The sequence below is a fragment of the Scyliorhinus torazame genome, chromosome 2, assembly GCF_047496885.1.
Source record: "Scyliorhinus torazame isolate Kashiwa2021f chromosome 2, sScyTor2.1, whole genome shotgun sequence".
NCBI lineage: Eukaryota > Metazoa > Chordata > Chondrichthyes > Carcharhiniformes > Scyliorhinidae > Scyliorhinus > Scyliorhinus torazame.
Window position 1 is genome coordinate 7439917 of NC_092708.1, and position 24927 is coordinate 7464843.

The window sequence follows — 24927 nt, forward strand, 5'->3', positions numbered from 1 at the left end:
CTTGACTGTTGCAACAACGTGAGGGGACCAGGACAGACTGTTGGTGATGGTGACCCCCAGGAACTTAAAGCTATCGACCATCTCCACTTCGGAGCCACTATGCAGACGGGAGTGTGTGTCGTGCTCCGCTTCCTGAAGTCGATGATCAGTTCCTTGGTCTTTCCAGCATTCAGAGAGAGGTTGTTTTCGGTACACCATGCAACCAAGTGATTTATCTCCCTTCCGTAGACTGATTCGTCGTTGTTTGAGATACGCCCCACCACAGTCGTATCATCCGCAAACTTATAGATTGAGTTGGAGTTAAATGTTGCCACATAGTCATGTGTGTACAGGGAGTACAGTAGAGGACTGAGCACACATCCTTGCGGTGCCCCGGTATTGAGGACTATTGTGGAGGAGGTGCTGTTGCCTCTCCTGACAGATTGTGGTCTGTTGGTGAGGAAGTCGAGGATCCAGCTGCACAGGGAGGGGTCAAGTCCAAGATTGCAGAGTTTGGTTATTAGTCTTGTTGGGTATTGAAGGCGGAGCTGTAGTCTATGAACAGCAGTCTGACGTAGGTGTCCTTGTTTTCGAGATGTTCGAGTGTTGATTGTAGAGCCAGGGAGATTGCGTCTGCTGTGGGCCGATTGCCATGGTCGGCAAACTGCAATGGATCGAGACTGTCTGGGAGGCTGCAGTGATCCGTCTCATGAATAGTCGCTCAAAACATTTCATGATAACAGACGTCAGGGCCACCGGTTCTTCTCTGGTACTGGCATTATGGTGGTCTTTTTGAAGGAGGTGGGGACATTAGAGCGGAGAAGTGAGGTGGTGAAGATATCTGCGAGTACACTCGCCAGCTGGTCAGTGCAGGCTCTGAGTCCTCGCCCAGGGACTCCGTCGGGGTCGTCGCTTTCCGCGGATTCACTTTCAAGAAGGCAGCTCTTACCTCCGAGGCTGACCCCCAGGAACTTAAATCTATCGACCATCTCCACTTCGGAGACATTGATGCAGACGGGAGTGTGTGTCGAGCTGCGCTTCCTGAAGTCGATGATCAGTTCCTTGGTCTTTCCAACATTTAGAGAGAGGTTGTTTTCGGTGCACCATGCGCCCAAGTGATCTATCTCGCCCTCACCAGTCACTCCCAGTCAACACACTGCATGTCCCGCTCCTCGCTTTGGGGATGCCAACCTGGCCAGGCTTCTCGATGCTGCGAATGAGAGAGAGGACACCTTGTTCCCCTGAGGCGGTCGGGCGAAACCAGCAGCAGGGTCAACAACACTGTCTGGGAGGCAGGGACAGCGGCCGTCAGCGTGGGCAGTGTGACCAGGAGGACCAGCATCCAATGTAGGAGAAACACCAACGACCACCACCGAGCTGTGAGGGGAAGTTACCACATCTCTCCTGGCATCAATCCCCCCCCCACCCCCCCCACCCTCACAAATCCCTGGCTGACACACCCTCCCCATATCCGATCTTCGTGCATCTGCTGCTGATCCCACTGGCACCCACCAGCACAACCCCTTCAAACCCAGTTCAGGTGCCAACACATGCCACCTGCCATTGGCCTCCCTGACCCATCAAGCACACGGCTCGCATATCCCTCCCTTTGTCCCCACAGAAGAAGATAGCCCCTAATAAGCGGGAAAGGGCCAAGACAGGTGGCAGGGTATCAGAGATTCGAGTCTTCACCCTATGAGGAATGGGCCCTGGAGATCGGAGACGTGTCCGAGGAGACAACACTCACCGACAGCGAGGTTGGCCAGAGCCAGAGAGGTGAGGATCCACTGTCCCTTCACCCAGGTGACCTGCCTCAAGTGAGTTATTCAAGTCAGACTAAATGATCCTTCCCTCTGATCACATGAGCATTGTCTCGCAGGATCTCCATATTATGAGACTGGGCCATCTGGAGCTGCCCCCCCCCCTCCCAATGCCACCCCCGCCCAAAAGACCACCTCGAAGGAGAGCCCCGAGGACGACACCGGTGAGGCGTCACAGCTTTCACCACATCTTCCTCCAGTGCAGAAACACACAGCGCCTTGGGCAACATTCGGGGACTAGCTCCTGGGGCACACTGTTGCTGATGCACATCAGCTGGAGGCAGGAACATCCAAGGCAGTCAGCAGTGGGCGGTTTGCTGAGTCGGCAGTGGGAGGTTTGCCAGGTCGGCAGTGGGAGGTTTCCTGAGTCGGCAGTGGGAGGTTGGCTGAGTCGGCAGTGGGCGGTTTGATGAGTCGGCAGTGGGCGGTTTGCCGGGTCGGCAGTGGGAGGTTGGCTGAGTCGGCAGTGGGAGGTTGGCTGAGTCGGCAGTGGGAGGTTTGCCGAGTCGGCAGTGGGAGGTTTGCCGAGTCGGCAGTGGGAGGTTTGCCGGGTCGGCAGTGGGAGGTTTGCCGGGTCGGCAGTGGGAGGTTTGCCGGGTCGGCAGTGGGCGGTTTGATGAGTCTGCAGTGGGCGGTTTGCCGGGTCGGCAGTGGGAGGTTTCCTGAGTCGGCAGTGGGAGGTTGGCTGAGTCGGCAGTGGGAGGTTTGCTGAGTCGGCAGTGGGAGGTTTGCCGAGTCGGCAGTGGGAGGTTTGCCGGGTCGGCAGTGGGAGGTTTGCCGGGTCGGCAGTGGGAGGTTTGCCGAGTCGGCAGTGGGAGGTTTGCCGAGTCGGCAGTGGGAGGTTTGCCGAGTCGGCGGTGGGAGGTTTGCCGAGTCGGCGGTGGGAGGTTTGCCGGGTCGGCGGTGGGAGGTTTGCCGGGTCGGCGGTGGGAGGTTTGCCGAGTCGGCGGTGGGAGGTTTGCCGGGTCGGCGGTGGGAGGTTTGCCGGGTCGGCAGTGGGAGGTTTGCCGGGTCGGCAGTGGGAGGTTTGCCGGGTCGGCAGTGGGAGGTTTGCCGGGTCGGCAGTGGGAGGTTTGCCGGGTCGGCAGTGGGAGGTTTGCCGGGTCGGCAGTGGGAGGTTTGCCGGGTCGGCAGTGGGAGGTTTGCCGGGTCGGCAGTGGGAGGTTTGCCGGGTCGGCAGTGGGAGGTTTGCCGGGTCGGCAGTGGGAGGTTTGCCGGGTCGGCAGTGGGAGGTTTGCCGAGTCGACAGTGGGAGGTTTGCCGAGGCGGCAATGGGCGGTTTGCCGGGTCGGCAGTGGGAGGTTTACCGGGTCGGCAGTGGGAAGTTTGCAGGGTCGGCAGTGGGAGGTTTGCCGAGGCGGCAGTGGGCGGTTTGCCACCCCCACATTGATTCTGTCTACACCTCCACATTGATTCTGTATACACCTCCCGCTGCCTCAGGAAGGCAGACAGCATTATCAGAGACCCCTCCCACCCAGGCATTGCCTTCTTCCAGACCCTTCCATCAGGCAGAAGGTACAGAATTCTGAAGACCCGCACATCCAGACATAGGAACAGCTTCTTCCCCACAGCTACAAGACTCCTCAACGACTCCCCCTCGGACTGATCTGTTCCCTGTAAGAACACTATTCACCACGCCCTATGCTGCTCTTGTTTGGCCCCTTGTTCCGCACTGTAACCAATCTCTGTTTGTCGATGTACCATTTGTCAATGTTCTCTGTCGATTATTCTCTTGTCTGCTATGTACGTACTGTGTACGTTCCGTCGGCCGCAGAAAAATACTTTTGACTGTACTTCGGTACATGTGACAAAAAATCAAATCAAATCTAAATCTAAATCTCCGGACGCAGCTGAGTCCCAGCCAGATGCCAAGCCTCTGGACAAGGTTCGCCCAGAGCTGATGCAGATTTACCCACCACAGAAGTAAGGCTAACCGGTCTGTAGCTCCCAGGCTTATCGCTACAGCCCTTCTGAAACAAGGGCACAACATTTGCTACCCTCCAGTCTTCCGGCACCTCTCCTGTGTCTGTCGATGATTCAGATATATCAGCTGGAAGGCCGGCAATTTCCTCCCTAGCCTCCCACAACGTCCTGGGATACATTTCATCCGGTCCCGGGGATTTATCTATCTTAATGCGCTTTAATACCTCCAGCACCTCCTTCTCTGTAATATGTACACTCCTCAAGACATCACTATTTATTCCCCCAAGTTCCCTAACATCCATGCCTTTCTCTTTTAAAAAACATTTAGAATACCCAATTCGTTTTTTCCAATTAAGGGGCAATTTAGCGTGGCCAACCCACCTACCCTGCACATCTTTGGGTTGTGGGGGCGAAACGCACGCAAACACGGGGAGAATGTGCAAACTCCACCCGGACAGTGACCCAGAGCCGGGATCGAACCTGGGACCTCGGCGCCGTGAGGCAGCAGTGCTAACCCACTGCACCTCTGTGCTGCCCCGTGATGCAGCAGTGCTAACCCACTGCGCCCCTGTGCTGCCCCGTGATGCAGCAGTGCTAACCCACTGTGCCTCTGTGCTGCCCCGTGATGCAGCAGTGCTAACCCACTGCGCCTCTGTGCTGCCCCGTGATGCAGCAGTGCTAACCCACTGCGCCTCTGTGCTGCCCCGTGATGCAGCAGTGCTAACCCACTGCGCCCCTGTGCTGCCCCGTGATGCAGCAGTGCTAACCCACTGCGCCTCTGTGCTGCCCCGTGATGCAGCAGTGCTAACCCACTGCGCCTCTGTGCTGCCCCGTGATGCAGCAGTGCTAACCCACTGCGCCTCTGTGCTGCCCCGTGATGCAGCAGTGCTAACCCACTGCGCCTCTGTGCTGCCCCGTGATGCAGCAGTGCTAACCCACTGCGCCTCTGTGCTGCCCCGTGATGCAGCAGTGCTAACCCACTGCGCCTCTGTGCTGCCCCGTGATGCAGCAGTGCTAACCCACTGCGCCTCTGTGCTGCCCCGTGATGCAGCAGTGCTAACCCACTGCGCCTCTGTGCTGCCCCGTGATGCAGCAGTGCTAACCCACTGTGCCTCTGTGCTGCCCCGTGATGCAGCAGTGCTAACCCACTGTGCCTCTGTGCTGCCCTTCCATGCCTTTCTCAACAGTAAATACCGATGAGATATATTCATTTAGCATCTCACCCATTTTTTGACACAAATTCAGGGAGTGGAGCCCCTTCCTGTTAATGAAGGTACTCCTTAATGCCCCTGTGCGCGCAAGACAACATGTGTGAAATCAATTGCCCCCCGGACCTGGGGCATCCGTGCAGTGGCGGAGAATCCTGCAGCCCGGGCATTTTGGTGGGCCTGGTTCAGCTCAAAGTTGATCAAGCCTTGTGTCAGGGCATCCGTGCTGCACGGTCTGTTTGCTGAGATGGAGTCGGCGTCTCCTGCAGAACAATGTTGTCCATCATCTCACCGAAAGACCATCGACGCCTGTACACCTTGGACTATCACTGGTGCCCTCCTCTGGGTTCACCCTCGGCCCGATGGGTGGCCGGGTCTTCCGGGTGTGCGGCAGCCACGTGCACAGGGGGCGGTGCCTCCAGCCTGCGTCGCTCCTGCCGCCTTCCCCAGCGTCGAGCTGCATGGTCTGCCAGCAGCACCTTGAGGGCAGGCTCTGCGGGCCCGGCATAACCAGCCATGTTGTTATATCTGTAAGGAATTGGAGAAGATGAGAGACCCTTCCACCCCGGGACCCTCAAATTCCCGAAGCCTCCCCCACCCTTACGTGTCCCGCCTTCTGTCAGAGTGCCATCCAGCGAGCAGGCAGTGCTGGAAAACCTCGCTCCGCACACTCACCCCAGGCTCAGCAGGGCCCCTAGACCCCGGGCCCCTGCCGGCAACATTAGGGGGACCGAGCTCAGGTACCCTCCCCTGATCCACACACTGGCCCTTTGGTCACGAGGATATTCCCAGGGCTGAAGCCTGGCTCCGGAGTGTTTGACTATTGGCTGCTGCCTCTGCTGCAGTTCCAGCAAACTGTTCAGGTTTGAAGGTTTGATTGAAATGCAATGCAGTAATCATCATCTGTGACTGAACCAAGGAGGAGACACTTGAGGATATTTTCGTGGCAAAAACGGTGAACAATAACAAAGATTTGAAAATCACCAACGTAACATTCCACAAATCACACTAACCATGAAACCACAAGGAAACATCACCGTTCCGTATTGGTACCGATACAAAGCTGCATCAGCTCATTTTCACAAAGGAAAACCAAGCACGCAGAATCAGCCCTCAACAGAAACAGGATAGTCCCCGGAATGGGTTATCATGTTCGGAACGTTGTCTGGGAAATGATCTGTCCATCAATGTGTGACTTGTTCCACGTATCAGAGCCATTCTCTGTCCAGGAGCCGCAGCTGCGCTGGCCCCTCCCACACAGCCCAATCTCACCCCAATCAAATCCCGGAGCCGACATATTCCACCGGCCCTCAAGGTGCAGGTGAACATCCTGGACTTCCGGTGTGTTTAACCCGCGGTGACGTGCCAGTTACAGGCAGCACTCACCACACCAGCAACAAGAACATCAGCAATCTGCAAAAGCATTTCTTCATCGGCGTAATCAAGTGGCCCATTTGGATCAATGTCGCGCACCAGGTCCCGCAGCGTCTTCTTGCTCTGAACCGGATTGCCTTCCGGACTCATCCATCCCCCTGATCCCGGCGTTCCAGGACCCAGGTATCTTAGAAAAAGTTGTCCTTCTTTCAAGCTACAGAAAAGGAAGGGAACAGCAACAGCAGCCTCCAGGGACTTGCAGCCACCAGCAGGAGCAAAAAGCAAACGCAACCACTTGAGAATATTTTTTTTATTATACAGTCAACAGTACCAGTATGCAAAAAAAATGAAAACCACAGATCACACCAACCATTAATCAACAAAGAAAAGGCACCGTGCCTCACGCGCGCACACACACACGCACACGCACACACACGCACACAGCACACACACACGCACACAGCACACACACACACGCGCACACACACACACACACGCACGCACACAGCACACAGCACACAGCACACACACACAGACACAAGTACCTGTTCACAACAGAATATCGATACAAACATAATCTACAGCAGTTCATTTGTACAAAGAAAACCAAATGCACTATATCCCCCATGCAGACCTCAACAGAGTGGAGGATCCTTGCTGTTCGATCGTTTTCCGTATCCGGCTCTGTCCATGAGCTTCCGTTGTACAGGTCAACTTATTCATAAGAACTAGGAGCAGGAGTCGGCCATCTGGCCCCTCGAGCCTGCTCCACCATTCAATGAGATCATGGCTGATCTTTTGTGGACTCAGCTCCACTTTCCAGCCCGAATACCATAACCCTTAATCCCTTTATACGGCCTACGTTTATCTGAGCCAAAGCTCGGTATCCACATGTTCCACAGCCGTTCAAACTGCAGTAAAACAGCCTCGACATCCAGCGTGTCTGACGCCTAGAAACATAGAAAATAGGAGCAGGAGGAGACCATTCGGCCCTTCGAGCCCTGCGCCACCATTCAATATGGTCGTGGCTGATCACGACAAATTCACTATCCCACTCCCGCTTTCTCTCCCTTGATCCCGTTTGCCGCAAGGGCCCACGCCCAGCTGCCTCTGGAATATATCCAGTGAACCGGCCCCAGCAGCTTTCTGTGGGAGAGAATTCCACAACTTCACACCTCTCTGAGAGAAGAAGTTCTTCCTCATCCCAGTCCTGAATGGCTGATCCCTTATTCTTAGGCTGTGACCCCTAGTTCTGGACATTCCCAACATCGGGAACATTTACATAGAACATACAGTGCAGAAGGAGGCCATTTGGCCCATCGAGTCTGCACCCACCCACTTAAGCCCTCACTTCCACCCTATCCCCCTAACCCCTCCTCACCTTTTTGGACACTAAGGGCAGTTTATCATGGCCAATCCACCTAACCTGCACGTCTCTGGACTGTGGGAGGAAACCGTAGCACCCGGAGGAAACTCACGCACACACGGGGAGAACGTGCAGACTCCGCACAGACAGTGACCCAGCGGGGAATCGAACCTGGGACCCTGGAGCTGTGAAGCAACAGTGCTAACCATTGTGCTACCGTGCTGCCCCGCATTCTTCCCACATCCAGCCTGCCCAGTCCCATCAGGATTTTAGATGTTTCTATGAGATCCCCTCTCATTCTTCTAAACTCCAGTCAGTGCAAGCCCAGTCCATCCAGTCTTTCCCCATATGTCAGTCCTGCCATCCCGGGGATTAGTCTGGTGAACCTTCGCTGGACACCCTCAACAGCAAGAATGTCCTTCCTCAAACTAGGAGACCAGGACTGCCACAATGCTCAAGGTGTGGCCTCACCAAGGCCCTGTCTCACTGCAGCAAGACATCCCTACCCCGATACTCCGATCCTCTCGCTGTGAAGGCCAGCGTGCCATTAGCTTTCCTCGCCGCCTGCTGTACCCGCACGCCAACCTTCAGCGACTGTCCCACCTTCACACCAGGTCTCGTTACACTTCCCCTTTTCTAAACTGCCCCCATTCAGAGAATCTGCCCTCCTGTTTTACCCACCAAAGTGGATAACCTCACATTTACCCACATTATATTGCATTGGCCAAGTGTTTGCCCACTCAGCCAGCCTGCCCAGTCACCCTGCAGCCTCTCTGCATCCCCCTCTCAGCGCACACTGCCACCCAGCTTAGTGTCGTCTGCAAATTTGGAGATATTGCAATTCCTTCGTCCAAATCATTAATGTATATTGTGAAGAGCTGGGGTCCCAGCACTGAACCCCGCGGTACCCCACTGGTCACTGCCTGCCACTCTGAAAAGGACCCGTTTATTCCCACTCTCTGCTTCCTGTCTGCCAACCGGTTCTCTGTCCACATTAATACATTACCCCAATACCATGAGCTTTAATTTTGCTGACTAATCTCTTGTGTGGGACCTTGTTAAAAGCCTTTTGAAAGTCCAGATACACACCATCCACTGGTTCACCCTTGTCCACTCTGCTGGTCACATCCTCAAAAAGTTCCAGAAGATTTGTCAAACATGATTTCCCTTTAGTGGATCCCTGCTGACTGGGACCAATCCTGTCCCCACTTTCCAAATGCTCAGTTATTTCATCCTTAATAATTGAGGCTATATAAGGCTCTGGTCAGACCCCATTTGGAGTATTGTGAGCAGTTTTGGGCCCCGTATCTAAGGAAGGATGTGCTGGCCTTGGAAAGGGTCCAGAGGAGGTTCACAAGAATGATCCCTGGAATGAAGAACTTGTCATATGAGGATTGGTTGAGGACTCTGGGTCTGTACTCGTTGGAGTTTAGAAGGATGAGGGGGGATCTTATTGAAACTTACAGGATACTGCGAGGCCTGGATAGAGTGGACGTGGAGAGGATGTTTTCACTTGTAGGAAAAACTAGAACCAGAGGACACCATCTCAAACTAAAGGGACGATCCTTTAAAACAGAGATGAGGAGGAATTTCTTCAGCCAGAGGGTGGTGAATCTGTGGAACTCTTTGCCGCAGAAGGCTGTGGAGGCCAAATCACTGAGTGTCTTTAAGACAGAGATAGATAGGCTCTTGATTAATAAGGGGATCAGGGGTTATGGGGAGGAGGCAGGAGAATGGGGATGAGAAAATATCAGCCATGATTGAATGGCGGAGCAGACTCGATGGGCCGAGTGGCCTAATTCTGCTCCTACGTCTTACGGCCTTACGGGCATCAGTATTTCTCCACCACCAATGTCAGGCTACCCGGTCTACAATTCCCCGTTATCTCTCCCCCCTTTTGTAAAAGTGGGGTTGCATTAGTTACCCTCCAATCCATTGGACCTCTTGCAGAGTCTATGGAATGTTGGAAAATGATCAGCAATGCATCCACTATCTCTAGGGTGATGTGCTAGTCGACAGCAACACTCACCACACTGACAAAAAAAATCACCAGCAATCTGTAAAAGCATTTCTTTGACATCTTCATCATGTTGCTCACTCGGATCAATCCGCCTCCCTCCTCTCTTGCAGCTCCCAGCAGTAGATCCTCAACAGTGGAAAATCGCACTGGGCCCAGAGCCTGCCTGAAGAGAGACAGAGCTCCACTTCCCCTTCCCCTTCTCCAGCCCAGGCAGCAGGTCACCTTCCATCTGGGGCTGGTTTAGCTCACTGGGCTAAATCGCTGGCTTTTAAAGCAGACCAAGGCAGGCCAGCAGCACGGTTCAATTCCCGTACCAGCATCCCCGAACAGGCGCCGGAATGTGGCGACTAGGGGCTTTTCCCAGTAACTTCATTTGAAGCCTACTTGTGACAATAAACGATTTTCATTTCATTTCCTACCCTTCCTCACTCCAGGCTACAGGAAAGGAAGGAAACAGCAGCAGCAGCCTCCAGGCATTTACAGCCAGCAGCACCACTTGAGAATATTTTGTTTATTAAACGGTCAACAGTAACAAACAGTTAGAGGCAGCACTCACCACACCAACAAAAGCATCAGCAACCTGCGAAAGCATTTCTTCAACGGTGTTAGCAGGTAGCCCATTTGGGATCAATGTCACGCACCAGGGCCTGCACTGTCTTCTTGCTTCAAACCGGATTGCCTTCCGGACTCATCCATCCCCCTGATCCCGGCGTTCCAGGACCCCGCCATCGACATCGCCCAAGAAGTGTGATTGTCCCTTTAGTCTGAGATGGTGTCCTCTGGTTCTAGTTTTTCCTACAAGTGGAAACATCCTCTCCACTTCCACTCTATCCAGGCCTCGCAGTATCCTGTAAGTTTCAATGAGATCCCCCCTCATCCTTCTAAACTCCAACGAGAACAGACCCAGAGTCCTCAACCGTTCCTCATACGACAAGCATATCAGCGAGCGTGTGCGTACATAAAGAATGTATGTATGAATGACTGCGTGTGCGTGACATTTAGAGTTTGCGCGTGTGTGAACGCGTGTATGTGTGAATGACTGCGTGTGCGTGACATTTAGAGTTTGCGTGTGTGTGAACGCGTGTATGTGTGAATGACTGCGTGTGCGTGACATTTGGAGTTTGCACGCGTGTGAACGAGCAGCACAGACCACCTGGAAAAGTCTCGCCGACTTGGGTCACAGTGGAGGAGAGAGAGACACCGCACCCCTTCTCTAACTGGGAATTTGCCAGCGGTTCAGGCCATAGAAGGGAGAGGAGTCGCAGGGAAGAGGGGTCGCAGCAGAGAGGAGTCGCAGCAGAGAGGGGTCGCAGCAGAGAGGAGTCGCAGTGGAGAGGGGTCGCAGCGGAGAGGGGTCGCAGCGGAGAGGAGTCGCAGCAGAGAGGGGTCGCAGCAGAGAGGAGTCGCAGCAGAGAGGGGTCGCAGCAGAGAGGAGTCGCAGCAGAGAGGGGTCGCAGCGGCGAGGAGTCGCAGCAGAGAGGGGTCGCAGCAGAGAGGAGTCGCAGCGGAGAGGAGTCGCAGCAGGCAGGCGCGCAGCAGTGAGGGGTCGCAGCAGAGAGGGGTCGCAGCGGCGAGGAGACGCAGCAGAGAGGGGTCGCAGCAGAGAGGGGTCGCAGCGGCGAGGAGACGCAGCAGAGAGGGGTCGCAGCAGAGAGGGGTCGCAGCAGAGAGGAGTCGCAGCAGAGAGGGGTCGCAGCGGCGAGGAGACGCAGCAGAGAGGGGTCGCAGCGGAGAGGGGTCACAGCGGAGAGGAGTCGCAGCGGAGAGGGGTCGCAGCAGAGAGGGGTCGCAGCAGAGAGGAGTCGCAGCGGAGAGGAGTCGCAGCGGAGAGGGGTCGCAGCGGAGAGGCGCGCAGCGGAGAGGAGTCGCAGCGGAGAGGAGTCGCAGCGGAGAGGAGTCGCAACGGAGAGGCGTGCAGCAGAGAGGGGTCGCAGCGGAGAGGAGTCGCAGCAGAGAGGGGTCGCAGCAGAGAGGAGTCGCAGCAGAGAGGGGTCACAGCGGAGAGGGGTCGCAGCGGAGAGGGGTCGCAGCTGAGAGGGGTCGCAGCGGAGAGGAGTCGCAGAGGAGTCGCAGCGGAGATGGGTCGCAGCAGAGAGGGGTCGCAGCAGAGAGGGGTCGCAGCGGAGAGGAGTCGCAGCGGAGAGGGGTCGCAGCAGAGAGGGGTCGCAGCAGCGAGGGGTCGCAGCAGAGCGGAGTCGCAGCGGAGAGGGGTCGCAGCGGAGAGGAGTCGCAGCAGAGAGGGGTCGCAGCAGAGAGGGGTCGCAGCGGAGAGGGGTCGCAGCAGAGAGGAGTCGCAGCAGAGAGGGGTCGCAGCAGCGAGGGGTCGCAGCAGAGATGAGTCGCAGCGGAGAGGGGTCGCAACGGAGAGGAGTCGCAGCAGCGAGGGGTCGCAGCGGAGAGGGGTCGCAGCAGCGAGGGGTCGCAGCGGAGAGGGGTCGCAGCGGAGAGGAGTCGCAGCGGAGGGGGGTCGCAGCAGAGAGGAGTCGCAGCAGAGAGGGGTCGCAGCAGCGAGGGGTCGCAGCAGAGAGGAGTCGCAGCAGAGAGGGGTCGCAGCGGCGAGGAGACGCAGCAGAGAGGGGTCGCAGCGGAGAGGGGTCACAGCGGAGAGGAGTCGCAGCGGAGAGGGGTCGCAGCAGAGAGGGGTCGCAGCGGAGAGGAGTCGCAGCGGAGAGGAGTCGCAGCGGAGAGGGGTCGCAGCGGAGAGGAGTCGCAGCGGAGAGGCGCGCAGCGGAGAGGAGTCGCAGCGGAGAGGAGTCGCAGCGGAGAGGAGTCGCAACGGAGAGGCGTGCAGCAGAGAGGGGTCGCAGCGGAGAGGAGTCGCAGCAGAGAGGAGTCGCAGCAGAGAGGGGTCACAGCGGAGAGGGGTCGCAGCGGAGAGGGGTCGCAGCTGAGAGGGGTCGCAGCGGAGAGGAGTCGCAGAGGAGTCGCAGCGGAGATGGGTCGCAGCAGAGAGGGGTCGCAGCAGAGAGGGGTCGCAGCGGAGAGGAGTCGCAGCGGAGAGGGGTCGCAGCAGAGAGGGGTCGCAGCAGCGAGGGGTCGCAGCAGAGCGGAGTCGCAGCGGAGAGGGGTCGCAGCGGAGAGGAGTCGCAGCAGAGAGGGGTCGCAGCAGAGAGGGGTCGCAGCAGAGAGGGGTCGCAGCGGAGAGGGGTCGCAGCAGAGAGGAGTCGCAGCAGAGAGGGGTCGCAGCAGCGAGGGGTCGCAGCAGAGAGGAGTCGCAGCGGAGAGGGGTCGCAACGGAGAGGAGTCGCAGCAGAGAGGGGTCGCAGCAGCGAGGGGTCGCAGCAGCGAGGGGTCGCAGCGGAGAGGGGTCGCAGCAGCGAGGGGTCGCAGCGGAGAGGGGTCGCAGCGGAGAGGAGTCGCAGCGGAGGGGGGTCGCAGCAGAGAGGAGTCGCAGCAGAGAGGGGTCGCAGCAGCGAGGGGTCGCAGCGGAGAGGGGTCGCAGCAGCGAGGGGTCGCAGCGGAGAGGGGTCGAAGCGGAGAGGGGTCGCAGCAGAGAGGAGTCGCAGCGGAGAGGGGTCGCAGCAGAGAGGGGTCGCAGCAGCGAGGGGTCGCAGCGGAGAGGGGTCGCAGCAGCGAGGGGTCGCAGCAGCGAGGGGTCGCAGCGGAGAGGGTTCGCAGCAGCGAGGGGTCGCAGCGGAGAGGGGTCGCAGCGGAGAGTAGTCGCAGCGGAGAGGGGTCGCAGCAGAGAGGGGTCGCAGCAGAGAGGAGTCACAGCGGAGAGGGTCGCAGCAGCGAGGGGTCGCAGCGGAGAGGGGTCGCAGCGGAGAGGAGTCGCAGCGGAGAGGGGTCGCAGCAGAGAGGAGTCGCAGCAGAGAGGGGTCGCAGCAGCGAGGGGTCGCAGCAGCGAGGGGTCGCAGCGGAGAGGGGTCGCAGCAGCGAGGGGTCGCAGCGGAGAGGGGTCTCAGCAGCGAGGAGTCGCAGCGGAGAGGGGTCGCAGCGGAGAGGAGTCGCAGCGGAGAGGAGTCGCAGCGGAGAGGAGTCGCAGCGGAGAGGAGTCGCAGCGGAGAGGGGTCGCAGCGGAGAGGAGTCGCAGCGGAGAGGGGTCGCAGCAGCGGAGAGGGGTCGCAGCAGAGAGGGGTCGCAGCGGAGAGGGGTCGCAGCAGAGAGGGGTCGCAGCAGAGAGGAGTCGCAGCGGAGAGGAGTCGCAGCGGAGAGGGGTCGCAGCGGAGAGGAGTCGCAGCGGAGAGGCGCGCAGCGGAGAGGAGTCGCAGCGGAGAGGCGCGCAGCGGAGAGGAGTCGCAGCGGAGAGGAGTCGCAGCGGAGAGGAGTCGCAGCGGAGAGGGATCGCAGCGGAGAGGGGTCGCAGCAGAGAGGGGTCGCAGCGGAGAGGGGTCGCAGCAGAGAGGAGTCGCAGCGGAGAGGGGTCGCAGCAGCGGAGAGGGGTCGCAGCAGAGAGGGGTCGCAGCGGAGAGGGGTCGCAGCAGAGAGGGGTCGCAGCAGAGAGGAGTCGCAGCGGAGAGGAGTCGCAGCGGAGAGGGGTCGCAGCGGAGAGGAGTCGCAGCGGAGAGGCGCGCAGCGGAGAGGAGTCGCAGCGGAGAGGCGCGCAGCGGAGAGGAGTCGCAGCGGAGAGGAGTCGCAGCGGAGAGGAGTCGCAGCGGAGAGGGGTCGCAGCGGAGAGGGGTCGCAGCAGAGAGGGGTCGCAGCGGAGAGGAGTCGCAGCGGAGAGGAGTCGCAGCGGAGAGGAGTCGCAGCGGAGAGGGGTCGCAGCGGAGAGGAGTCGCAGCGGAGAGGGGTCACAGCGGAAAGGAGTCGCAGCGGAGAGGGGTCGCAGCAGAGAGGGGTCGCAGCAGAGAGGAGTAGCAGCGGAGAGGAGTCGCAGCAGAGAGGGGTCGCAGCGGAGAGGAGTCGCAGCAGAGAGGGGTCGCAGCAGAGAGGAGTCGCAGCAGAGAGGGGTCGCAGCGGAGAGGAGTCGCAGCGGAGAGGGGTCGCAGCGGAGAGGAGTCGCAGCAGAGAGGGGTCGCAGCAGAGAGGGGTCGCAGCGGAGAGGAGTCGCAGAGGAGTCGCAGCGGAGAGGGGTCGCAGCAGAGAGGGGTCGCAGCAGAGAGGGGTCGCAGCGGAGAGGAGTCGCAGCGGAGAGGGGTCGCAGCAGAGAGGGGTCGCAGCAGAGAGGGGTCGCAGCAGCGAGGGGTCGCAGCAGAGCGGAGTCGCAGCGGAGAGGGGTCGCAGCGGAGAGGAGTCGCAGCAGAGAGGGGTCGCAGCAGAGAGGGGTCGCAGCGGAGAGGGGTCGCAGCAGAGAGGAGTCGCAGCAGAGAGGGGTCGCAGCAGCGAGGGGTCGCGGCAGAGAGGAGTCGCAGCGGAGAGGGGTCGCAGCGGAGAGGAGTCGCAGCAGAGAGGGGTTGCAGCAGCGAGGGGTCGCAGCAGCGAGGGGTCGCAGCGGAGAGGGGTCGCAGCAGCGAGGGGTCGCAGCGGAGAGGAGTCGCAGCGGAGAGGGGTCGCAGCAGAGAGGAGTCGCAGCAGAGAGGGGTCGCAGCAGCGAGGTGTCACAGCAGCGAGGGGTCGCAGCGGAGAGGGGTCGCAGCAGCGAGGGGTCGCAGCGGAGAGGGGTCGCAGCGGAGAGGAGTCGAAGCGGAGAGGGGTCGCAGCGGAGAGGAGTCGCAGCGGAGAGGGGTCGCAGCAGAGAGGGGTCGCAGCAGAGAGGGGTCGCAGCAGCGAGGGGTCGCAGCAGAGCGGAGTCGCAGCGGAGAGGGGTCGCAGCGGAGAGGAGTCGCAGCAGAGAGGGGTCGCAGCAGAGAGGGGTCGCAGCGGAGAGGGGTCGCAGCAGAGAGGAGTCGCAGCAGAGAGGGGTCGCAGCGGAGAGGTGTCGCAGCGGAGAGGAGTCGCAGCGAAGAGGAGTCGCAGCGGAGAGGTGTCGCAGCGGAGAGGAGTCGCAGCGGAGAGGGGTCGCAGCGGAGAGGAGTCGCAGCAGAGAGGGGTCGCAGCAGAGAGGGGTCGCAGCGGAGAGGAGTCGCAGAGGAGTCGCAGCGGAGAGGGGTCGCAGCAGAGAGGGGTCGCAGCAGAGAGGGGTCGCGGCAGAGAGGAGTCGCAGCGGAGAGGGGTCGCAGCGGAGAGGAGTCGCAGCAGAGAGGGGTTGCAGCAGCGAGGGGTCGCAGCAGCGAGGGGTCGCAGCGGAGAGGGGTCGCAGCAGCGAGGGGTCGCAGCGGAGAGGGGTCGCAGCGGAGAGGAGTCGAAGCGGAGAGGGGTCGCAGCAGAGAGGAGTCGCAGCGGAGAGGGGTCGCAGCAGAGAGGGGTCGCAGCAGAGAGGGGTCGCAGCAGAGAGGGGTCGCAGCAGCGAGGGGTCGCAGCGGAGCGGAGTCGCAGCGGAGAGGGGTCGCAGCGGAGAGGAGGCGCAGCAGAGAGGGGTCGCAGCAGAGAGGGGTCGCAGCGGAGAGGGGTCGCAGCAGAGAGGAGTCGCAGCGGAGAGGGGTCGCAGCGGAGAGGGGTCGCAGCGGAGAGGAGTCGCAGCAGAGAGGAGTCGCAGCAGAGAGGAGTCGCAGCGGAGAGGAGTCGCAGCGGAGAGGGGTCGCAGCGGAGAGGGGTCGCAGCGGAGAGGAGTCGCAGCGGAGAGGAGTCGCAGCGGAGAGGAGTCGCAGCGGAGAGGTGTCGCAGCGGAGAGGAGTCGCAGCGGAGAGGAGTCGCAGCGGAGAGGAGTCGCAGCGGAGAGGAGTCGCAGCGGAGAGGTGTCGCAGCGGAGAGGAGTCGCAGCGGAGAGGTGTTGCAGCGGAGAGGAGTCGCAGCGGAGAGGAGTCGCAGCGGAGAGGGGTCGCAGCGGAGAGGAGTCGCAGCGGAGAGGAGTCGCAGCAGAGAGGTGTCGCAGCGGAGAGGAGTCGCAGCGGAGTGGGGTCGCAGCGGAGAGGGGTCGCAGCGGAGAGGGGTCGCAGCGGAGAGGGGTCGCAGCGGAGAGGGGTCGCAGCAGAGAGGGGTCGCAGCGGAGAGGGGTCGCAGCGGAGAGGAGTCGCAGCGGAGAGGGGTCGCAGCGGAGTGGGGTCGCAGCAGAGAGGAGTCGCAGCAGAGAGGGGTCGCAGCAGAGAGGGGTCGCAGCAGAGAGGAGTCGCAGCGGAGAGGGGCCGCAGCGGAGAGGGGTCGCAGCGGAGAGGAGTCGCAGCGGAGAGGAGTCGCAACGGAGAGGGGTCGCAGCGGAGAGGGGTCGCAGCGGAGAGGCGTGCAGCAGAGAGGGGTCGCAGCAGAGAGGAGTCGCAGCAGAGAGGGGTCGCAGCAGAGAGGGGTCGCAGCAGAGAGGAGTCGCAGCGGAGAGGCGTGCAGCAGAGAGGGGTCGCAGCAGAGAGGGGTCGCAGCAGAGAGGAGTCGCAGCGGAGAGGAGTCGCAGCAGAGAGGGCCCGCAGCATAGAATCATAGAAGTTTACAGCATGGAAACGGGCCCTTCGGCCCAACCAGTCCATGCCGCCCAGTTTTTACCATTAAGCTAGTCCCAGTTGCCCGCACTTGGCCCATAACCCTCTATACCCATCTTACCCATGTAACTATCTAAATGCTTTTTAAAAGACACAATTGTACCCGCCTCTACTACTACCTCTGGCAGCCCATTCCAGACACTCACTACCCTCTGAGTGAAGAAATTGCCCCTCTGGGCCCTTCTGAATCTCTCCCCTCTCACCTTAAACCTATGCCCTCTAGTTTTAGACTCCCCTACCTTTGAGAAAAGAGAGGAGTCGCAGCAGAGAGGAGTCGCAGCAGAGAGGGGTCGCAGCAGAGAGGAGTCGCAGCAGAGAGGAGTCGCAGCAGAGAGGGGTCGCAGCGGCGAGGAGTCGCAGCAGAGAGGAGTCGCAGCGGAGAGGAGTCGCAGCAGAGAGGAGTCGCAGCAGAGAGGAGTCGCAGCAGAGAGGAGACGCAGCAGAGAGGAGTCGCAGCGGAGAGGAGTCGCAGCAGAGAGGGGTCGCAGCGGAGAGGAGTCGCAGCAGAGAGGGGTCGCAGCGGAGTGGAGTCGCAGCAGAGAGGGGTCGCAGCAGAGAGGAGTCGCAGCAGAGAGGGGTCGCAGCGGAGTGGAGTCGCAGCGGAGAGGAGTCGCAGCGGAGAGGAGTCGCAGCGGAGAGGGGTCGCAGCGGAGAGGGGTCGCAGCAGAGAGGGGTCGCAGCAGAGAGGAGTCGCAGCAGAGAGGAGTCGCAGCAGAGAGGGGTCGCAGCGGCGAGGAGTCGCAGCAGAGAGGAGTCGCAGCGGAGAGGAGTCGCAGCAGAGAGGAATCGCAGCAGAGAGGAGTCGCAGCAGAGAGGAGACGCAGCGGAGAGGAGTCGCAGCAGAGAGGGGTCGCAGCGGAGAGGAGTCGCAGCAGAGAGGGGTCGCAGCGGAGTGGAGTCGCAGCAGAGAGGGGTCGCAGCAGAGAGGAGTCGCAGCGGAGAGGGGTCGCAGCGGAGTGGAGTCGCAGCGGAGAGGAGTCGCAGCGGAGAGGAGTCGCAGCGGAGAGGGGTCGCAGCGGAGAGGGGTCGCAGCAGAGAGGGGTCGCAGCAGAGAGGAGTCGCAGCAGAGAGGAGTCGCAGCGGAGAGGGGTCGCAGCGGAGAGGGGTCGCAGCAGAGAGGGGTCGCAGCAGAGAGGAGTCGCAGCGGAGAGGGGTCGCAGCGGAGAGGGGTCGCAGCGGAGAGGGGTCGCAGCAGAGAGGGGTCGCAGCAGAGAGGGGTCGCAGCAGAGAGGGGTCGCAGCGGAGAGGGGTCGCAGCGGAGAGGGGTCGCAGCAGAGAGGGGTCGCAGCAACCAGAAAAGAAAAAAGACAACTCATTGCCAACGGTGCAAACCCCCCCCCCCCCACCCCCCCCCCACAGCGGCACCTGTGCCAATGGAAAGTCGCTCGGTGAGCCACCCACTGGAAAGTCGGAATGAAGGTGGCACAGTAGCACAGTAGTTAGCACTGTTGCTTCACAGCTCCAGGGTCCCAGGTTGGATTCCCGACTTGGGTCACTGTCTGTGCGGAGTCTGTGCGTTCTCCCCGTGTCTGCGTGGGTAGCAGGTGTTTTATAAAAGATAAAGCAGAATGCTGCACAAGCTGAAAGGTATTTTCTGGTTTATTCGATGAGAATCATTAAGGCCCATGTAGCAGTGAAGTCATTTCAAATTGGGTCTGTTGATATCCTTTATTCTAACCCTTGACATTCTGACTCCTGTGCACAGACAACTTGCCAAGTGGAGTTGGACCAGGTCTTGGAAAGAATTTCCTCTCTGCGGCTCCCAAATGAGCGAGGCCCCCTGGAACATCTTTACTCTCTGCACATCCCGAACTGTGACTGGCAGGGACGTTATAACATCAAACAGGTAAACCTGGCTGCGCTGTACTCTATATCTAACCCCGTGCTGTACCTGTCCTGGGAGTGTTTGATGGGGACAGTGTAGAGGGAGCTTTACTCTGTATCTAACCCCGTGCTGTACCTGTCCTGGGAGTGTTTGATGGGGACAGTGTAGAGGGAGCTTTACTCTGTATCTAACCCCGTGCCGTACCTGTCCTGGGAGTGCTTGATGGGGACAGTGTAGAGGGAGCTTTACTCTTTATCTAACCCCGTGCTGTACCTGTCCTGGGAGTGTTTGATGGGGACAGTGTAGAGGGAGCTTTACTCTTTATCTAACCCTGTGCTGTACCTGTCCTGGGAGTGTTTGATGAGGACAGTGTAGAGGGAGCTTTACTCTGTATCTAACCCCGTGCTGTACCTGTCCAGTGAGTGCTTGATGGGGACAGTGTAGAGGGAGCTTTACTCTTTATCTAACCCCGTGCTGTACCTGTCCTGGGAGTGTTTGATGGGGACAGTGTAGAGGGAGCTTTACTCTGTATCTAACCCTGTGCTGTACCTGTCCTGGGAGTGTTTGATGAGGACAGTGTAGAGGGAGCTTTACTCTGTATCTAACCCCGTGCTGTACCTGTCCTGGGAGTGTTTGATGGGGACAGTGTAGAGGGAGCTTTACTCTGTATCTAACCCCGTTCTGTACCTGTCCTGGGAGTGTTTGATGGGGACAGTGTAGAGGGAGCTTTACTCTGTATCTAACCCCGTGCTGTCCCTGCCCTGGGAGTGTTTGATGGGGACAGTGTAGAGGGAGCTTTACTCTGTATCTAACCCCGTGCTGTACCTGTCCTGGGAGTGTTTGATGGGGACAGTGTAGAGGGAGCTTTACTCTGTATCTAACCCCGTGCTGTACCTGTCCTGGGAGTGTTTGATGGGGACAGTGTAGAGAGAGCTTTACTCTGTATCTAACCCCGTGCTGTATCTGTCCTGGGAGTGTTTGGTGGGGACAGTGCAGAGGGAGCTTTACTCTGTATCTAACCCCGTTCTGTACCTGTCCTGGGAGTGTTTGATGGGGACAGTGTAGAGGGAGCTTTACTCTGTATCTAACCCCGTGCTGTCCCTGCCCTGGGAGTGTTTGATGGGGACAGTGTAGAGGGAGCTTTACTCTGTATCTAACTCCGTGCTGTCCCTGCCCTGGGAGTGTTTGATGGGGACAGTGTATAGGTAAGTATTAATTCGAGGGAGTGTTGGAGGATAGTTAAGGATGCTGTGATTTGTATGGGTGGGGGAGGGAGTGGGCAGTGCAGGAGAGATTGTCTTTGTTGGTTTGTTTGTGACTCCTCGAAGCCTGACCTGGGTCTCTGTTCTCTTTGGTTCACAGTGTAAGACGTCTCTGAATGGGCAACGTGGCGAATGCTGGTGCGTGAATCCACACACAGGAAAACTAGTCCCAGGATCACCCAAGGTGCGAGGGGACCCTGAATGTCATCGCTGCTGTTCCGTCCCGGAGCAGAACACTGATCCACAACCCTCAACCAGCGCCTAAATACTGTGGGAGGTGGGATGGGGGTGGGACGGGCGGGGTAAGAATGGGGAAGGAAGGCTGAAACGCTAAGTGGGGGTGAGTGAGAGGTTAAAGAGGGGAGCAAAAACAGATGAAATGACTGAAGCCACGAGTGGCAGTGTTGGGGAATGTTGTGAGGATTGTGTATTAGGTGATTGGCTAACAAGTGAATAATTAGAGCCTCTCCTTCCAACAGCCCCAACATCAGCCCCCATTCCACAGGAAGTGGTGGGGGTTAGCCATCGATGAATGGTGCATTTATTTATCTCCTGTTTTGGAAGCTATTGGGTTGGCGTGTTCTGTGTGTTCCGGACATCCTGTGTTGGTATGAGAGGCTGTGCTGCGCCTATACGTGACGCACTGCCTGCTCTGATCCACTGGAAAACAGACACTAAACCTTTGTCCCATCAGATGGGCAATGATTCCAGTGGATAACATCGAACACACTCTTGATGCTCTGTGAAAGAAAGAACGTGGTTGAGACAGCATCTTTCGCTGCGGAATGTCCTCAAACATAGAGAGCTCACCAACAATTCACTCTCAGCAAGGCCGCACAAGCAACAATCCTGCAACTTCCTTCCTCACAGCATCAAGGGTGCCCCTACACCTCACAGCCTCTCAAGAAGGCAGCAGCTGACCTTTTCAAGGGAAATTGTCGACGGGTACGGAACGCTGGCCAAGTAAACGACCCATGGGTGAATTTAAAAATCCGCCACTCTTTTGGTGATGTTGATTGCTGGTTAAACATTAACCAGGACCCAGAGGTGGAGCTGGAGCCTGGGTGTCTCTGCATTGTGGCCAGAGCGTCTGTCCACCACACGGCCGCAGTTTTAACGCCTCATCTGAATGAGATCGCCTGCGAGAGTGAGATGTGCAGATGGTGAATTCCAAAGTGAGTGGTACAATCTGATAGGTAGAATGAGGAGAGCCAAAATCAACTCAATGGACCAATTTGAAAGGGGCAGGGGAACAGAGAGAGCTGGGGGTTAATGTACACAGATCTTCAAAGGAGCAGAGCAGGTTGAGAAGGTTGCTGAATAGTTTCATCGGGAATCCCAGGCCTTTATTAACACGAGGGGTAACACAAATAGAAGAGGTGAAAGGAGCCCTTTCTGAATCTCGGGTGAGACTCCAGCTGGGGGATTGGGTCCAGTTCTGGGCTCCACACTTTAGGAAGAATGTCAGGGCCTCGGAGAGGGGGGGCGGAGGGAGATTTACTGGATTGTTCCCCAGGGACGAGGGACTTCAGTGAATGGGGAGAAACTGGAGACTGGGAAGGTTCTCCTCCGAGCAGAGAAAGTTCAAAATGATGAGGGGTTTTGACGGAGTAAAAAATGAGAAAGGTTTTAATGGTGGCAGGGTAGGGAACCAGAGGAAGATGATGAGAAATATTTTTTCCACCGCGAGTTGTTGTGATTTAGAAGGTGCTGCCTGAAAGGGCGGAGGGAGCAGATTCAACAGGAACTTTCCAAAGTTAACTGGATAAGTAGTTGAAAAGGAGAAACCTGTAGGGCTGTGGGGGAAGAGTGGGGGGAGTGGGACTTTCTGAAAAGTTTTTTCACAGAGCTAGCACCGACTGGATGGACTGGCTGGCACCCTGCGCTGTGGGGTTACATAGCTCTAAATCTATGGAGAAGGACTTGAAGCCAGGGACACTGATGACGTGGAAAGAGTGCAGCTGACTGAGCTATGGCTGACATGCTCTCAAGTCACTGAGGGTTCAGGAATAATTAACAAAGCCCCATGCATGGGGTTTACAATCTCAGGTGTGTTATACATGCTGTTTACTCTGACTCGGCATCCTGAGAATACTTTACAGCTGGCAAATACTGTACAGAATCTGCGAGATAATAATCAGAGCAGAACAAACAACCAATTAATGGAGATCTCTCAAACCAGACTGAAACACTTTCAACATAGCCTGTGTTACTGACTATCTCTGCTGATGTTAATCCAGCTCCCTCACACTGTCACTCAGTAACCCCTCTCCCCCAGCACCCTGTGTTACTGACTGTATCTCTACTGATGTTAATCCAGCTCCCTCACACTGTCACTCAGTAACCCCTCTCCCCCAGCACCCTGTGTTACTGACTGTATCTCTACTGATGTTAATCCAGCTCCCTCACACTGTCACTCAGTAACCCCTCTCCCCCAGCACCCTGTGTTACTGACTATCTCTGCTGATGTTAATCCAGCTCCCTCACACTGTCACTCAGTAACCCCTCTCCCCCAGCACCCTGTGTTACTGACTGTATCTCTACTGATGTTAATCCAGCTCTCTCACACTGTCACTCAGTAACCCCTCTCCCCCCAGCACCCTGTGTTACTGACTATCTCTGCTGATGTTAATCCAGCTCCCTCACACTGTCACTCAGTAACCCCTCTCCCCCAGCACCCTGTGCTACTGACTGTATCTCTACTGATGTTAATCCAGCTCCCTCACACTGTCACTCAGTAACCCCTCTCCCCCAGCACCCTGTGCTACTGACTGTATTTCTATTGACGTTAATCCAGCTCCTTCACATTGACGAACACCCTAAACAGTTTGAGGCTTTTATCCATTTTTAAAATGTCCAAGGTTAAGACATTACTTGTCTACAGTTTTTAATAAACTTTTAGAATCAGGGATTATTGTTAACACTCAAATGCTACTATTAATCCGCATTTATAACGTCCATACATTTATTAACAATGCTTTTACTGTGTGATTTCTGTGCCTACACTACCTCTCTCTCCCCCGTTTGCGTCTGACTCTCTCTCTCTCTCTCTCTCTGTAACTATATGTCTTCTCGTATCTCACTCTTCTGTGTCTCCCTTGGCATCGCCATGTGTCTCTGCCTCCTAATGCCTCACTATGTCACTACCAAATTCCAACCCTATTTCCCACCAACCCAGTCTCTTCCCACCCCACTTTCTGTCAGCATCCCTCCCCCCACTCCCTGCCTTCCCCCCCATCGTCCCCCCTTCTCCGCCCACCACTCAATTTGGTTCTGCATCATGTTGCGGATTCTGACTTCGATAGTCAATCCATTCAGGTACCGTTTGTGACGTGCATACGGTGCAGTTTGTGACGTGCGTACGGTACAGTTTGCGACGTGCGTACGGTGCAGTTTGTGACGTGCGTACGGTACAGTTTGCAACGTGCGTACAGTACAGTTTGCGACGTGCGTACGGTACAGTTTGCGACGTGCGTACGGTGCAGTTTGTGACGTGCGTACGGTACAGTTTGCAACGTGCGTACGGTACAGTTTGCGACGTGCGTACGGTACAGTTTGCGACGTGCGTACGGTACAGTTTCCGCCGTGCGTACGGTACAGTTTGCGACGTGCGTACGGTACAGTTTGCGACGTGCGTACTATTCAGTTTGCGACGTGCGTACGGTAGTTTGCGCCGTGCGTACGGTACAGTTTGCGACGTGCATACGGTACAGTTTGCGCCGTGCGTACGGTACAGCTTCACTCCCTGTCCATACAAGATGCCCTCCCTGTTTTCAATTGTTGATATTCTTCATCCTGCGACTGAGCCAGAGCAACTTGCCAATCTCGGAACCATCAAACTTTCTAATCACACTTCCTGGATGATGTTTAAAGCATAGGTTAATCTTGTGGCTAAAAATATGTTGAATAAATATTACAACATGTGTTTTCAATCTGTGTGGTGTATTGTTAGAGATTCACAGAATATCTCAATAGTTCAGGAACAAAAATGGCTATTTGGCTGAATAAAGCCCATCCCCTAACCCCACCCTCCCCCTGTATCCCTCCCCCTCCCCCTGTATCCCTCACCATCCCCTATCCTCCCCCTCCCCCTGTATCCCTCACCCTCACTATCTCCCTGTATCCTTCACCCTCACCCTCCCCCTGTATCCCTCACCATCCCCTATCCTCACACTCTCCCTGTATCCCTCACCCTCACTATCTCTCTGTATCCCTCACCCTCACTATCTCTCTGTATCCCTCACCCTCACTACCTCCCCTGACCCCACCCTATCCCTGTATCCCTCACCCTCACTACCTCCCCTATCCTCACCCTCTCCCTGTATCCCTCACCCTCACTACCTCCCCTAACCCCACCCCCTCCCTGTATCCCTCACCCTCACTACCTCCCCTATCCTCACCCTCTCCCTGTATCCCTCACCCTCACCCTCCCCCTGTATCCCTCACCCTCACTACCTCCCCTAACCCCACCCTCCCCTGTATACCTCCCCCTCCCCCTGTATCCCTCACCATCCCCTATCCCCCCCCTCCCCTGTATCCCTCACCCTCACTATCTCCCTGTATCCCTCACCCTCACCCTCCCCTGTATCCCTCACCCTCACTACCTCCCCTAACCCCACCCCCTCCCTGTATCCCTCGCCCTCACTACCTCCCCTATCCTCACCCTCTCCCTGTATCCCTCACCCTCACCCTCCCCCTGTATCCCTCACCACCTCCCCTAACCCCACCCTCTCCCTGTATCCCTCACCCTCACTACCTCCCC

General features: G+C 57.8%; 1 protein-coding gene across 1 annotated transcript in view; it reads left to right on the plus strand.

Moving 5' to 3' along the window:
* Nucleotides 1–24097, plus strand: part of LOC140385887 (insulin-like growth factor-binding protein 2) — a 180509-nt gene extending 156412 nt beyond the window's left edge. Inside the window, exons 3-4 of the mRNA XM_072468506.1 lie at nt 18784–18924; nt 20266–24097. Of these exons, the coding sequence (XP_072324607.1) occupies nt 18784–18924; nt 20266–20430 (306 nt within the window). The 3' untranslated portion in view covers nt 20431–24097. The remainder of the gene's footprint in view (nt 1–18783; nt 18925–20265) is intronic.
* Nucleotides 24098–24927: the final 830 nt, after the last annotated feature.